Source organism: Martes martes (assembly GCF_963455335.1).
Source record: "Martes martes genome assembly, chromosome: 11".
NCBI lineage: Eukaryota > Metazoa > Chordata > Mammalia > Carnivora > Mustelidae > Martes > Martes martes.
Genome location: NC_137899.1, coordinates 58,098,674 through 58,115,363, shown reverse-complemented (window position 1 = coordinate 58,115,363; position 16,690 = coordinate 58,098,674). Strand labels below are relative to the sequence as shown.

Sequence of the window (16,690 nt, the reverse complement as noted above, 5' to 3'; positions counted from 1 at the left end):
TGAGTATAATTCCTATTCAGACAGTAGTTATAATGTCTCAGGACCTTCCACATTACCCACTGAGATATTTTTGTACAAATGTGACCATTTTACAAAACAGTCATACCACATTTCCTTAAACTTCATCAAGTCTGTGGGAAATAGCATTGGAAGTTTAAAAATTTAATCCCTCATTGATTCCCCATTCCCACTAATTCATCCATCTTTGCTCAAACTGACACATACTAGGAAAAAATCCAAGAGAATCAGGATGAATCTTCTTCCCAGATAAGTAAGTTAATTAGCACATATTGAGACAATCATTACACTCTATTAACTCAGCCATTCTTTCCAATACGTTTTGTGACTAAATGTCTTTGACTGTTGGACAGTATTTGAACCCCAGCCTTTCTCATTCCATTCTCCACTGTCCCCGGGGTCTCTATCTTTCTTGCCCAGGTCCCCTGCTTCCTGACCACTTCACCTGCAGTCACCCAAGGCTCTGAATATCTAAGAACTTCCCCTAGAACATGGGCTTTTTACTAGACCTCAGTAAACTCCAACCTTTTCCTAACTTAGACTGGACATCCTCTCCATGAGCAAAAATGTGTTCATTCCTGTTTTATTCACACAAATAGTTTGCTCAAACTATAAATGATCACTTATTTTCAAGCCAATTTGTAAGGGGAAGTGAATTCAAGAGGGATAGTTAGCTACAGAATCCACCAAATTAGACAATGGAAATATTTATTTAGAATAAATGGAAATTATTGTGTCTTCTATAAAATGAAGTACAGCTGGTATTGCTTCACTCAAAGCAGTTACTAGGCTAGTGGTTTTATGATTACGAGGGACATCAGTCAGTTAGAATTGAGGAATGAAAGTCTTGATTCTATGTTCTCACGTCATCACAGAGTTAATGAGCTTGTGCCTCATACCAAACATGTAGTAGTTGATGTGGTGCTTTTTAAGCAAAGTAAATAAGTCAGAAAAGTGCTTAGTGATTCACAATAAAATGAGGCTACACCCAAGGCAAAAATGTGTTCACGGGAGAAGAATTCGTGACAAGGGCAAGAAAACCAATCACTTTACACAAAAACAGAAAAAACTAGCTGGCCTTGTGAATGACTTTTGCTTGGAGTCAACTTTTTCTCTTACAAATCAACCTTAACTTCTTGTGGTATCTAGGAGAGACCAAGAACTTGTTAAGAATCTTATACTGCTAGGTATTTCGGAGAGCCCACCAAGATGCCAAGGCTGCTGAATTCAGTACACATTTGCATCAGTGAGCCAAGGAAGCAGTAGGGGCCCAAATCTGGGCCAGCTCTCACAATTTTTTTAACGCTCTGCTTGTTCTTTTAAGAACTCTGCTAGTTTTCCAAATCATAGGAAAATTATATCCCTGTGGGTTTTTTAACTTGTTTTTTTTTTCCCATCAGCACACTAGCAATTTTCGGCTTTTTGATTTCTAAACAGTACTGCATACATAAACAGGCAGGATAGTTTGTTGATTGACTGCTTAAAAGAAACAGATGGTCTAGATTGAAAGTTCAATGCAAAATGATTAGAGATCACTCTGCATACTGAATGCACAAAATGATCCCATAAAATAAAGTACTGGGATCCTCTTAAAACAAGTGGCAGGAATTGAAAAGCAATTGGAAATACTTCCTATAGCATTCTAAAAAACTACAAATTTCATGTATCTTCTGCAATAGTCGTGAGAGTTATACACCAATAAATAATTCAGTATGATTTACTTTAAAAATTAATTTGTCTAGCAAAATTAAGAAAATCTCATGTTTAGTGGAATATACTCCACCAGAAAGCTAACTCCACGAGTCCAGGGACTTTGGCTCACTGTCATATCCTCAGGGATTAGAACAGTACCTGCCAGAAGAATCCCAATAAATACTTGATGATTAATTTTTTTCAATTGCACTTCTGTTTTGTTTGCTCAACTAAATCTCAGAGAAATCTGTTCCTCATATCCGATTGAACACCCATACCACACACACATCTCCCGCGGTGCCATGTTCCCGACGTTTACATCACCTAAGGATCTCTACACAGGCATTAAAGCCCGAAGCCAACAGCCATTTCCTCCCACTGTGCCAACGAAGGCTTATGGTACAACAATTTTGAAAACAAGAGGTAAATGTGATTTGATATCAGAACAGTATTGAGTCTTCTCATATTTGAATTGTATTCAATAATAAAATTAACTAAGTAGGGCAAAGGACTCAAGTCACAAAAGTGTGATCTACCAGTAGATTATGAAAGTTGTTCTTTTTTTTTTTTAAGAGTTTATTTATTTATTTGACAGACAGAGATAACAAGTAGTCAGAGAGGCAGGCGGGGGTGGCGTGGGGGTGGGGGGGAAGCAGGCTCCCTGCCGAGCAGAGAACCCGATGTGGGTCTTGATCCCAGGACCCTGGGATCATGACCTGAGCCGAGGGCAGAGGCTTTAACCCACTGAGCCACCCAGGCGCCCCATGAAAGTTGTTCTTAATAGTGGCTGCACTTTAGAATTATCTGGGACCCTACCACAGACCAAGGACATCAGATTCTCTGCAGGTGCTCTTAACTTTTGTTTTTTATACAGAGCCTTCCATGGTAGAATCAGAAACCAAACATTATAGCATTGTTTTTATTCTACCTGTATTTTCTGTTTTCATTTCCTTCCTGCTCTCTCTCATGGTTTACCTTTTCAAGATTTCACCCTAGTTCAGGTGATCAGCACAAGGATGATATTTGGATCAGATCATCAGGGTCTAGACATGAGTATAGCAGTTGTGATGAAACTGAAAGGCTGTCACTGAAATAACACTCGGAAGGAAATGGGAACAGTTTGTTTAGGTTCTCTTAACACCTTGGGGCATCTTCTTCAGATGCAAACCTTGGGGTCTTTCCAGATGTGTATTAGGATAGTAAGCCGATATACTAGTCATCAAGATTCCCCTACACTAGACACCTTAACACAAAGAAAAAAACCTATGGAGAAAGACTGAACATACTAGAGAAGAGGTAATTGAAGGTGACAGAAAAGGTGCATGGTTGGCAGAGAAAGACATTTGTTGAATAAATTTAGGCTGTGAGGAAGGGAAGACCCAAGACCTGTCCTATAATGCAGTTCCTCTGTACATAAATATTGAGGTCCAAATGTTTACCATCATCAATATCGGCTTCAGTACCTCATTAGGACATAGTAACATTTTGAGAGACATAATAGTGGAGTGTTTAAGAGCTACAGAGTCAGACTGCATGGATAGAATTCTAGCTCTGCCACATACCATGGACCATAGCAAAGTTCCTCTTGGAGGACTTCAAAAGATGAGTATAAAAAAAAAATGAGTATATTGTATGACCTTATAAATGACTTTTCCAAAAACTACTACTGCATTAGGTTTCCTACTCTTTTCTTTACACTTACTTTAACTTTTCTCTAATAGAAATCAATAGTATATGGGTTAAGAGTGCAGGCCCTAGTACCACATTGCCTGAGTTTGAATTATTCAACTTACCAGCTGTGTGATCTTGGGCAAGCTGCTTATATTCTTTGTGCCTCAGTTTCATTTGTTAAAGTGGAAATAACAATACATTCCTCATGCTAATGTGACGATAGATATAAAACACTTAGTACAGCACTGGTGCATGGTAAATGTTCACTAAATGCCAACCTTCACTCTTATCACCCCTGAGGATGGATGTTAGAGCATTCTTTAATGCGGAACTTATTACAGGACCAGTGGAGTCCATGCTGTGTTTGATAAAGTTTATCAAACCACCACTAATACCTAAGAAGCTAGAGTCTTTAAAATGTTCTCTTGCAATAACTTTTTGGTAACAAGTACTAATTCTATGTCTTGATATTTGGTCAGGAAAAGCCCAAATCAGGTGGTATAGAAATGTATTTGCCAAGCCTTTAGGGTATTTACCCTAAAGATACGAATGTAGTGATCCAAAGGGGCACGTGCACCCGAATGCTTATACCAACAATGTCCACAATAGCCGAACTATGGAAAGAACCTAGATGTCCATCAACAGATGAATGGATAAAGAAGATATGGTAGATACGCACAATGGAATACTATGCAGCCATCAAAAGAAATGAAATCTTGACATTTGCAATGACATGGATGGAACCAGATGGTATTATGCTAAGCGAAATAAGTCAATCAGAGAAAGGCAATTATCATATGATCTCCCTGATATGAGGAATTTGAGAGGCAACGTTGGGGGTTTGGCGGGTCAGGAAGGGAAAAATGAAACAAGATGGGATCAGGAGGGAGACAAATCATAAGAGACTCTTAATCTCAGGAAACAAACTGAGGTTTGCTGGGTGATGGGGGGTAGGGATAGGGTGGCTAGGTTATGGACATTTGGGAGGGTATGTGCTATGGTGAGTGCTGTGAATTGTGTAAGCCTGATGATTCACAGACCTGTACTCCTGGGGCTAATAATACATTACATGTTAATAAAAAAAAGTTGACAACTGACCGGGAATCCCTTTCATTAATCAGAGAGGTGCAGTACGGCTCTCTTGTGCTGCTGGCCACACCTCGGGTTAGAGACTCAGTCTCACTCTGTGTGGCCCATGTGCTGCTCATTAAGAGGAGGAAGAATTCAAAGCTACAACAGTAGCTAAAACGTGCACCTGCATTGTTCTCTACTCCATCATCTCATTTCTATTTATTGTACCCCAAAACCCCATTCACAGAAAACTGTTCTTGTATATTCAGGATAACTGTACTCTTCCCGAAAATTTCAGGTAATCCTTACAGATATGAACTGCTTGATCTTCCAATGGACTCAAAGAAGAAAGGCTTGACTTGGCCAGGCCAGGGTGTATACTATGATGTAAGTACCTTTTAAAATGTGTGTTTAAAACAAAGTAAAAAATGTTTTTACTATATACATTTATAAAGACCCAAAAGATGGATTCTTTTATTTTCTATCTGGTTTAAAAACTTGAGATTTTGACCATGATATATATTCTTTATTTTCTTAGCTGATTTCATATACTTTGGGCAGTTATGTAATATTTCCATGATTACAAAAAAAGGTTCCCCACTGAAAGAAGGTGGAGGGCTGCATTTCACTCACTGTGTACTCCCCAACCCTATTCTTATAATTCACAGTATATTAAGTAACTCCAAATATACAGAGTAAATGAAAAATTTTCAGGAAGATTTACAATTTATTGTTCTAAGCACTATATTTGTGTAGAATGAAAAATAAAACAATGGCCACTGTGCATTGAGAAATTGCTAAACACTAAGCACTTTGGATACAGTATATCACTTAGCCCTTACATGAACTCTAAAACTTAGTGTCATCATTCCCATTTCTGTGGCTCAGAGAGTTTGTGGCTATCTTATAATCATAGAACTCAAGCTTGTCAGATTCCAGTCTCTGCTCTTAACCTCTGTACCAGGACTCCACGTAGATAGCAAGAAAAAATTTTAAATCATGAAAGAAAAGGTCTACACACTTGAAAATTATAAGAGCTGACATTGACCAGTAAGTCTGTGAGAGGCAGTGCCAAGCATTCTCCATATATCATCCTCTTGCATCTAAGAATCCATGAGGTGGGCAAGAAATAATTATACAAGGCTAGAAACATTTGAATTTTATCTGAGGCGACGACTGTGGCAGGCTGGAGTGTGGTCCCTGCAGTGTCACACGGTCACCTCTGAAGGAAGCAATTTCGTGTCTGTTCTTTGTAAAGTTGTACATTAAGAAAAATCCTTAAAGAATCATCTATCTTACTGGACCTCTTTCATTCTTCCATGAAAACTGTGTATCAAAGCAACCTAGAAATAGGAGAAGTTATTCTTGGGACTATTCTGTCATTACACGTTATAGCCCAAGTCTCCAGCTCTGTGGCTCAGTTCTTTCTTTTAATCTCCCTCCCTTCGTCCTGCTCAGGAAAACGCTGCTGTCCCCGTATCTTGCCCCTTTGCAACAATCTTGACTAGCTCCATTTTACTTAAGTGTAAATCCCAAGGCTTTAACTGAGCTCCAAAGACCCTTCAGAGTCTGGCCTTCCTTACTTCCTACAGCCTGGCTCAGCTCCAGGTCCCCTGAACAGGTGGATGGCCATGTCCCACTCCTGGAGTGCTCTCCTTTTAGGGCCTCTTGGCCTATCTCAAACTTGCTCATTCCTCAGGGCTCAGCTCAACTCTCATTGTTTCTGCTGCACATCAAAAAGTGAACTAGGGCACCTGGGTGGCTCAGTTGGTTAAGCAACTGCCTTCAGCTCACGTCATGATCCCAGAATCTTGGGATCAAGTCCCACATCGGGCTCCCAGCTCCACGGGGAGTCTGCTTCTCCCTCTGACCTTCTCGCCTCTCATGCTCTGTCTCTCTCTCTAAAAAATAAATGAATTAAAAAAAAACCACACACAAACTCAAATACCCATCTCTTTAAAAAAAAAAAAAGAAAAAAGTGAACTAAATCAGCAGGCCTGTGTTCTAGTTATTCCTATTTCTGCCATTTGTTCTCTTGGTGATATGAGAAATATTGTTTCTCTTCTCTGAGCTTTCACTAGTAAAATGTACCTATATGATTTCAGTAAAATCTGTCCTATAAACTTCACAGGATATGAGGATATGAACGATATAAAAGCACTTTGAAAAATAGAAAGTGCTATAATTTATAAGCATTATTACTCCAATAGAAGTGATTTCTCCTCTTCTTTCTATAACACTTATTTTTTTTATTAACTATTTTATTTATTTATTTGACAGCGATCACAAGTAGACAGAGAAGCAGGCAGAGGGTGGGTGGGGAGGAAGCAGGCTCCCTGCTGAGCAGAGAGCCCAATGTGGGGCTCGATCCCAGGACCCTGGGATCATGACCTGAGCCGACGGCAGAGGCTCACCCACTGAGCCACCCAGGCACCCCTCTGAAACACTTACTGTAACCAGTAATTTTTCACATGTATTTTATATTTCAACTAAATTACAAGCTCTTTAAAAATGGAATATTTCATAATACGTATATTTCCCATAGCACTTTGTATGTAAATATTTTTGACTGATTTATCTGACTCTTCTTCCAATGATTAATCTTTTCTTAATCTATTATAATCTTGTCAACTTCTCAATTATTTTTCTGGTTTATCCCTAATTCTAATCAAGTTTTGCACTTTGCTGGACGAAAAAAATAAAAATAAAATTAATATTGAGCTTGATGGGAGTATCTCATGCCTCATTTTTCCCCCTTTAGGATAATACCTATACTTGTCCTCCCCTGCCTTTCACCACTTCACTGGGGGAAGTGGTCAACTTTATCTGCAATGTTCTATTTTTGTTAAAGGAGAATATTTTTATAGTATTTACCTTTCCTATTGCTCGAACAGTGGTTCTCAACCTTGGCTGCACATTAGAATCACCTGAGGTGCTTTTACAACTCCCAATTCTCAGGCTATACTCTACTCACATCATAACTGATGACATAATTATAATCGTCATTCTCTGAGGGTGGGAGGAGGGGTAAGGACATGAGTAACTTAAGTCGTTCCAAAATATATCTCCTGGCTATAGAACAGAAAACCCCAGAAGCCGTATTTTAGTGTTTCTATCTAAGCCAATAAGACATGTGTAACATTTGGTAAAGAGTATTCATTTTAAAGTGGCGCAGCTCCTGGCTCTAAAATTTATCAGTTGTATGGCCCTGAATAATAAATTTAACCCTTTACTACCTCAGTTTTCTCATAGATAAAATAGCAATCGTAAAGCACTCTACCTTGTAGGGTTGTCTTGAGAATGAAATGCATGTAAGAGCACTCAGCACTATTAGTAGACAGAAAGCTTAGGGTTAAATGTTACATTCTGCTCCAGACTCAGCTCAGAGCCCAACACAGGGCCTCAAGCTCATGACCCTGAGATCACGACCTGAGCCAAAATCAAGAGTCAGACACTTAACCAACTGAGCCACCCAGTTGCCCCTTGTAATGATCTTTTCAGTAAGATGAGATATAATAACCACAGAGGTCAAGTGCCATAAACCTCTCTAACCAACAAGCCATTTTCAAAGGCTAACTGAGCCTACTATCCAATTTTCCTTAACTGTAAATATTTGGAAAGACCTTTGGCGTCCCTTGGAAAGAGCATCCACTCCTATCACCCCTACAGAGGATTGTGGTTTCCTGCTTGAACCACCTGCTATTTTTCTAATCTGAAGTGCCCATCCCCCTCCTAGAGATACATTCCTCATTCCTAGGACAGTTCTATCTCTCCACAAGAACACCCATAATTCACACTCATCCTCAAATAACCACAATAGATTTGGCAAGGACACAGGTACCTCCTTTAGAGATGTGTCATCAAATAACTGGCTGCCCACAGTTCACCTTTCCATTACCACCAGGACCCTGGGCCCCACCCTCCCACCTGCTCATCTCCAGCAACAGCTAACGCATCCAGAATGGGAAATAAACTGGTAGGCTCTCTCTTCTCTACCCTGCAGGCTTCCCCATTTATGGTCTTGCCCCTCCACTCTTCCTCCTCCATCACAGGCAGACTTTCCTCCCATTGTGCAACCTCTTCTCCCTTCAACTCTCTCTTTCCAAGTCCTAGCTAGATACCAAAGGAAAGTATCTCTGCCAGTCTCTCATCTCTTATTTACACACACACTCTCTTTTGTGTTCTCTATTCATTTTGTATATAAATGAAAAAAATTCTAATCACAACTTAATGTAAAATGATGCTGATATAAAAGAATTAAGTGAAATATGATCCACTAAGGAGCCAGGATACCCAGTACTAAGCTCTCCAAAGGGCAGAGTGGTCTCCAAAATAAACCTGTTCTTATTCCCCCTATAAAACCTGATTAAGTGCCATCATTCAAGACTAAAAACAAAAAACGATATTTAATTTCTTGTTTTTTTTAATGTGTTATAAAGTATTAATTTCTGTTATTCTGTGGCAACTTATGGAGTTTTGGTCCTTACCACAGACCCTTAGATGCCTGCATATAGTTGTGCATGTACCAGGTATTCACCAAATGTTTATTAGGTGACTTATGAGTTACACAGACTTTATGGGCTACCGGGGAATGTAACTACAATTTATATGGCACTCCTCCTCTGAAAATGTATTCCACAGTTAAAACAACTGACACCACTCCTTTGTAGACTGGAGTATCTGCCTAGCTACATAATATCTCAGGAACCAGAATTCCTTTCTGCTTTTGTACTTGTCTTGCATGTCAAACACAAACGTCACCCTGTGAATAGTACATTGGATCAACGAATTCCTATCAAGTGGGTGGATGATCACCAGCAGCCCCTCTCACCATCCTCTCAGAATACCATTGCCTTAACATACTGAAAATTGGCCAGCTCTCCACTCTCAAATATTCCTGACTCTTTTTTTTTTTTTTTTAAGATTTTATTTATTTGTCAGAGAGAGAGAGAGAGAGAGTATAAGCAGGGGTAGTGGTAGACAGAGGGAAAAGCAAGCTCCCCACTGACCAAGGAGCCGGATGTGGGACTTGAACCAAGACCTGAGCCAAAGGCAGACACTTAACTGACTGAGCCATTTAGGTGTCCCTATTCCTGACTCTTTAAACTCTTTCCAAGACACCACAGGTTCCAATAAAATCTCACATCCCCTTCTTTCTTCCTCTGTACCCTTGCCTGCATTTCAGTAGGTCATTACAGTTATTTAAACTAGATTAAGACACAGGATTAATCCAGCCCCTTGGAACAATATTTTTTAAAAAGTCCTTATTTCTAAGTTGCCTTTGCAAATCATGATAAAGAGAACAAAGAATGGGGCACCTGGGTGGCTCAGTCGTTAAGTGTCTGCCTTCGGCTCAGGTCATGATCCCAGTGTCCTAGGATGGAGCCCCATGTCAGACTCCCTGCTCGGTGGGGGTCTTCTTCTCCTTCTTCCTCTGCTTGCTGCTACCCATGCTGTGCTGTCTCTCTCTGTCAAATAAATGAATAAAATATTTTAAAAGAGAGAGAGAGAACAAAGAATAAACAAACCACATATTTGTTAAAGGTTTATAGAGGTGATTACTTAATACTTGAAACAGTCTTCTGTCAGTGCCTTTTACCATGACTATTCCATATATGGAAAATGGGAATCATTCCAACTTCAAAAGGTTGCTATAATCAGCATCACCCTTAGATCCAGAACTTTAGAAGGCCCCATGCCTTTTGGCCCAGCTCTAGCCTTCCTCTGGCTGTACCCCTCCCTATGGCACAGAATGTTTATGGGTACAAGGGGATATATCTATCAAGAGCCCATGTTCCCCAGTCTCCCACCCCAGCCTGATGTTGGACTGAAGAAATCCTTGACAAAATGGCACTGACCCCAGTGCTAGGGCCTTCATGGGGGTCTCTTCCTCAGGTCCATCCTCCCAGGGGTTGACACTGCTTCTAAGCCAGTATATACCTCTAGCTCAAAGGGTTGGCCAAGTGGTGGCTGTTTACTGGAAGCAGAGGTAAAAGGCATAATGGAGCTTGAATCTAGGGCCAGGGTACCCTTATATCCAAGACACTTCATAATTTGGGATGGAATTGGGGGCAGGAAGAAAGCCGTAAGAGATGCTGAGGCCAAGGGCCACCGACTAGCTCTTTCTGAACTACCATATCCCAATACAGAATTAGGATAGTCGAAGAAGTCTAAATTTGAATGTGGTCTTCCAAGTTGTCATGAAGGTATTTTGTCAAGGTAGAAGAATGAAACACATTTTATTTCTTTAGCAGCTTATTTGCTTAATTTATAAATTAAGCTAGTTAGACTGATGGAATGTGGGCTCTCACTATACTCTAGCCCTAAGACCTGCAAATGGTAAGGGTGGGCCTGACTGTCAGGACAAATGCATAGTGTTCAAGAAAGTTAATTCAATACTTCCACCACCATCCATACCTTTGCTCTTACTATTCCTTGGGCCTCCCCATCTCTGCATGTCCTTAAAGGCCTATTTCTGTAACATAACATAACATGGTCTCTTGTCTCCCTTCTTCTCTGCTCCCAGACCTACTTCCCTGTTCAGCTGGAATCAATCTCTTCCTCCTCTGAATTTACAAATAATTCTTACTTTTTTTTAAACAAATAACTCTTTCTTAACCTCTTTTATAACAAAGAGTTACCTTTCATCTTATAGTCATTTATGTCCATGCCTTATCTCCCCTCTAGTCAATATTCCTGGATGACTTGTTTCTATCCATCCTTGTTCCCTGCAACTACCTTGCACATATAGGTACTCAGTAAATATTTATTGAGTGTCATCAATCTGAGAAAAAGTGAATTTCTAAAGAGCCAAAAAGACTACGATGAAACTCACTCATTCATTTACTTTTATACATCCTTTTGAAAATACAAAATAAAATCCATAGTAAACAGTTATGTCAACAGAATAAAATTTTTTATTTGAATTTGAGTGACTTAAACTTCATCAGAAATCAGTAAAATGGGGCACTGGATGGCTCAGTTGGTTAAGCATCAGACTCTTGATTTAGGCTCAGGTCGAATGAGCAGTGTCGAGCTCTGCCCTGGGCATGGAGTCTGCTTAAGATTCTCTCTCTCTTTCCTCATCCCTGCCTCCCATTCTCTTAAAAAAAAAAAAAATAATAATATATCAAATGGTGCCACTTCAGGCAAGGAAAGAGAAGTGGGAGGCACACAACTTTGGCTGTACTTAGCCAAAGGAGTACCTCAGAGCCTTTATATCTCTAACAAAAGATTACTGGAGGTAGCGTATTCCCAGGGACATTTCTCCAATGTACATTATCAGACAGAGTGCCTGCTAAAGCAAAGAACTTTCAGAAAAGACCTCACCATTCCTTTGATAAAATATTGTGTTTAACTCTAAATATGGTTAAGTTGAAGAATGTTAGTAATTAATGAAGAAAAAAACAGTATCTGATTTCAGCTTAGAATTTCCTTTACCCTCCTTCCTGCTGACATGGTCAATCAGCCCTTATTCTACTAGATAACATTAATGACGATAAACTCTTATGTTCATGTTCTAGTTTCCTAAATGCGTTGAGAAAAACAAGCCCATATTCTACCCAAAACCTCCTAAAACCTTCGCTCCTAACACTTCTTTAAATTCGTGGGACCCAATTAGCTCTCTAAAAGAAGCCAACATACAAAGAAATCTTGAGAGGTCCCATTGGATCACTTCGTACACTCATGATTTTACAGGTATGGGTTTACTTTAATCCAAGTAAAAAGAACAAAATTAGAATATTTGAGAAATGCTGTTATATCTTATATAGCTTCTATCTTCTTATATCTATATAGCTTATATCTTCCAGTGTTTTTCCCTGTTTCTTAATCTAAGTACTAAAAGAAGTTAGGGTGGGTGGTAAGCTTCTCTTAGTGAGAAACTGGGAGGTAAAATTCATTTTTAATTTATTTGTTTTAATTATATTACAAAGGGAAATGTGTAAGTTTTTCCATAAAAGGTCATTTAAGTGTCATCCTTCATTTACTCTAACAATGTAATAAGATGTGATGTTTCCATTAAGGTCTGGGGCCCATGAACCCCCTTGAACTGGATGATTACCATGAAAAGGAGGTAGCAGAGTTAACTGGACAGATAGGATTTGACCCAGAGCCTGTAAGTAATTGCAGTCAACTCTCAGTTATTTAGGGTGAAAGTATCCAGGTGTTAGCCTCCTCCCACTTGTTCTTTGCTTCATGAGTCGTGGTGACCAAGTTAGCAAAGGGAAAATTAAACTCATCTTAGAAGTTAATACTGAATTGAGTTGAACCAGTTTGAATACCCTTGTCCACTATTTCAAAAACAGGCAAGGTTTATTTTCCTATTCACAGCGCTGGTGTTTTATGTTTTCTTTTTTTAAACAGAGTTCTACTATACTACTCTTCTAAAATTTACAAATGAGTCGGTTTACAAATGCTTACCCTTTAATGCAATTCTTAATAAATTCTTAATAAATTCCATGCATCTTTATATATTTGTGTATCTTGTACACAAATATATAAATTTACAAAGGAGTCGGTTTACAAATGCTTACCCTTTAATGCAATTCTTAATAAATTCCATGCATCTTTATATATTTGTGTATCTCGTACAGTATCACCACTTTTGAAGAGATAGGGCCTCTTCCTAATACCCACAATAATTGAGTTTGCTGAATTAAAATTGAAAGCAATAAGTTCTTTGCAGATATTAATACAGAATTTTTAATCAGTTATGTGAAATGACCTGAAAGAAATTATCACCTGTTGGTTTACTTGTACACATGAAATATAATGATGTAATAGTATACATATATATTGTTTTATTTAGGGCCTAGATTTTATCCTATAAAACTACAAAGTTTTTAAAACAAAATTAGTATTTTCAAAGATATAAACTGTGGAAAGACCCATAAAAGGTAACTATAAGATATTTCAGTATGAACTCTTTTTAGACTGAACTCATTTATTTTACATTAGCTTCAGTTATTTCCCAAAGTGATAAAACCGAAACACCTGAAGTAGTTACACAGACTGTGCTTTATCATTCACTGAAGGGTTTTTTCCTTTATGTTTCACTTGCAGCAAATATTCTCTAATACTAGAAAACACTATACATACACTGACATTGTCAAGCATGTTTAGCAGCTGTCCAGATTTCCACAGATTTGACCCTGTAGGAAAGCAGCTTTATCATGTTTACAAAAAAATACATATATAATTATACAAAGGATGGTTGTTGAGTATATTATATGCAAAATTATTCTGCAGGTAAATCAACAACTAAATTTTTATTAATAACAAGATAAAATATGCCCAAAATAGTTAGTTTAAAAGTAAGGTTTAGTGAGTCTTGCTGGTTTCTAAAAGACATTTAATAACGGACTCTGGGAAGGCATGTTATGTTTCAACATGTAGTGTTGAAATATTTTGTTGTAGTAGAATGAAATACAGATACTTAAAACTGCTTCTTGCATAAAAGGACACTGTAAAGTAGGATATGATACAACCTAGACTTTTTCCTTATCAAAATTTAACACAGTATTTCAAAGAGCTGGGGTTTCTTTTTTTCTTCATAGTATCTACTCAAACCTGATTGGCTAAAGGTTATAACAGATCTGTTAATAACATAAAAATTCCTCCAACTCCAAGCAAATTAGGATCCAAGAAGACACTCCTAAGTCCATTTTGCTTTCAAAATCCAAAATACAGTTTGTTACCATTCTCATTTGTATTATCTCTTCTATCAATTCCATCCTCACCATCCATCCATTCTTTTTTAATTTTTCTTCAATATGCTGTCATTAAAATTTTCAAACATATGGAAAGTTGAAATAATTTTGCAGTTAACATTGATAATACCCACCATCTAGATTCTACCATTGGCATTTTACTATACTTCTTTTATCACATAATCTATCCATCTTTCTATCCCTCCAACCATCCATCAATACACTTTATTATGTTTTACACATTTCAGAGTAAATTGCAGACAACAGGATATTTCAGCCTTAAATATTCAGCATGCATATCATTAAACAGAGCTCAATTTGTTGCAGTTTTTCTTTTAAGGCAAATACACATTCAATGAAATTGCACAAATTTTAAGTACACATTCAATGAGTTTTGACAAATGCACATATTTTGTAACCCAACCACTTACAGATATAATGAACATTACCATCATCCCAGGAAGTTTCCACATGCCCCTTCTTCATCAGCTCCTCCCTCTTCCTCCTGTCCCCCAACACAGACATCTATGAATAACCTTTTAAATACCCACACTACTTTTGCAGTTACCAGGCATACTTCACAATATTTGTAAAACATCTCAAAAAGCACAGACATGACAAGCTCCCCACAGATGAGTGTTTCTCTAAGCACAGCACATCACTGGCCTCAGCATTCACCCAAGATGCTTGTTAAAAAAGCAGATTCCTGAGCCCTACTGCAGAACCTCTGAATCACAATCTCAGAGGATCAAGCTTAGGAATCTCTTTTTTCTCCCAGCTCTAAAGCTGATTCTGATTCAACCAAGGTTTAAGAACACCTGGGCTGGCCAAATAAAGAAAGCTTTCACTGAGATTTAAATAACTGTTACCATCATCTGTTTGGGATGGCAGAAGTCTTGCTCCTGAGATCCCTTCAATATCTCTGAAAGTTTGAAAGCAAAGACTTCCTACATTGAGGAGTTTTTCTATAGCCAAGTAAAAATATCTATCCCCTTTCCATATTAGTAGAAGAGAAAAACATGTGTTTATTAGGGCATAAATGTCAATGTCTATAAATAAATAAGCAAACAAACATTCCAATATGCACTCCTACACCCACCCCGTGTTTACTCAGTGAAAATGGGTACGAATCTGACCTGCCACTTATAGTGATAAACTTACAATGCCAGATTTATTAACTGATTTCCTCCTTTTTATCCCACCACTACAGCAAGAAAAATTCCATCCTGTTTTAAAACCTCCAAGGCCCTTGGAAGGACGAATTGCTCGACTGATTCAAAACCGACATCCTCTGGAGGCTACTGTCCAGCAAAAACCACCTTCCTGTCCAGATTGTACCCCTAGAGTTTTGTGTACTTTTCATACCTTTGTACCCAGTTCTACAGAAATGATGGCACTTCGTGATAACACACTGGCCGGAGCCACCCATAAAAAACAGGAAATTGAAGACAAGATTAAGCAAGAACAACACCTGCTATCTGCCTATGCATCCCCACCTAGTTACCCAACAAAAGATCTGGCTAACATTTGTGACATAAAAACATTTCCAAAAATCACAGATACTAAAAAGATAGAAGATTTGTACTGGAGACAGCTGGCATTAAAACCCCAACATATACCTTACTGTAACCCAAACCATTATATTCCATATGAGCGGTTTAAATCTGTCATACGTGACCAGTGTAGTATGTGTCAAAACTCTGCTAGCCTTAATAAGCCTAGTATTTTAGAAAGTAAACCAGACTTGGAAGCTTTTGATTTAGAACATTTTTTAAGTAAGCGAGAAGAACAGTTGTCTTTGGACATAGAAAACGATGAGGAAACAAGACCTATTCTGGGTTGGATTCCTAGAGCTGGAGTGGCCAAGCCTCAGACTGACCTGCTGGAGCTTAAGAACAATTTTTCAAAAACTGGTGCCCAAAAACGTTTCCATAAATCAATTCTACAAGACCATAAAGACCTCAGGGATAAGGAGCACTCAGGGATGAAACACCAATTCTATGGCCATAATTCCTATTATTTCTACAATTGAGATATTCATCCCTTCCTTCGAAACCCAGCTTCTTGCAAGGAAAGTAAAAATATAACAGTTCTTCATGTTGTTGGATTCTGTTTTCTAGAAGAGCCATAATGATCTTGCTAATGAAGTTTATGTTTTCAGGAACTTAAGTTAGGATCTGGTCAGAGGAATCCAGAAAAGGAGATGTTCTTACTTCTTGAAAAGTTTAACAATTTCAATAAAATATTAGAACCAGAAAAATTTAAAGTCTTTAATCTCATTTTCAAATTATACTCCAAGGAAATTTTCCAAAATCTTGAAAAACAATGTGTATGACAAAGTTTACCTCACTGTTTTACAAAAATGAGTATTTGAAATTTCTATGCCCAGTAACTGACAGATGTCTATACAACTATAGTACCTTAATAAATGTGAACCCTGTCCCCTTCTGTAAATATTTATACAAAATAACACCAAATACAAAAGACAAAACTCAAATGCCCAGTTAATTGTGAGACAGCTCTATAAA

At 38.2% G+C, this 16,690-nt stretch overlaps 1 protein-coding gene across 1 annotated transcript in view; it reads left to right on the top strand.

Annotated features, from left to right (window-relative positions):
- The window catches only part of SPMIP4 (sperm microtubule inner protein 4), a gene marked incomplete at both ends in the record, with an annotated part of 38,583 nt that extends 22,389 nt beyond the window's left edge, over positions 1-16,194 (top strand). Inside the window, 5 exons of the mRNA XM_080818646.1 lie at positions 1,952-2,133; positions 4,751-4,839; positions 11,976-12,150; positions 12,477-12,568; positions 15,373-16,194. Of these exons, the coding sequence (XP_080674772.1) occupies positions 1,952-2,133; positions 4,751-4,839; positions 11,976-12,150; positions 12,477-12,568; positions 15,373-16,194 (1,360 nt within the window). The remainder of the gene's footprint in view (positions 1-1,951; positions 2,134-4,750; positions 4,840-11,975; positions 12,151-12,476; positions 12,569-15,372) is intronic.
- Between the last annotated feature and the right edge of the window lie 496 nt (positions 16,195-16,690).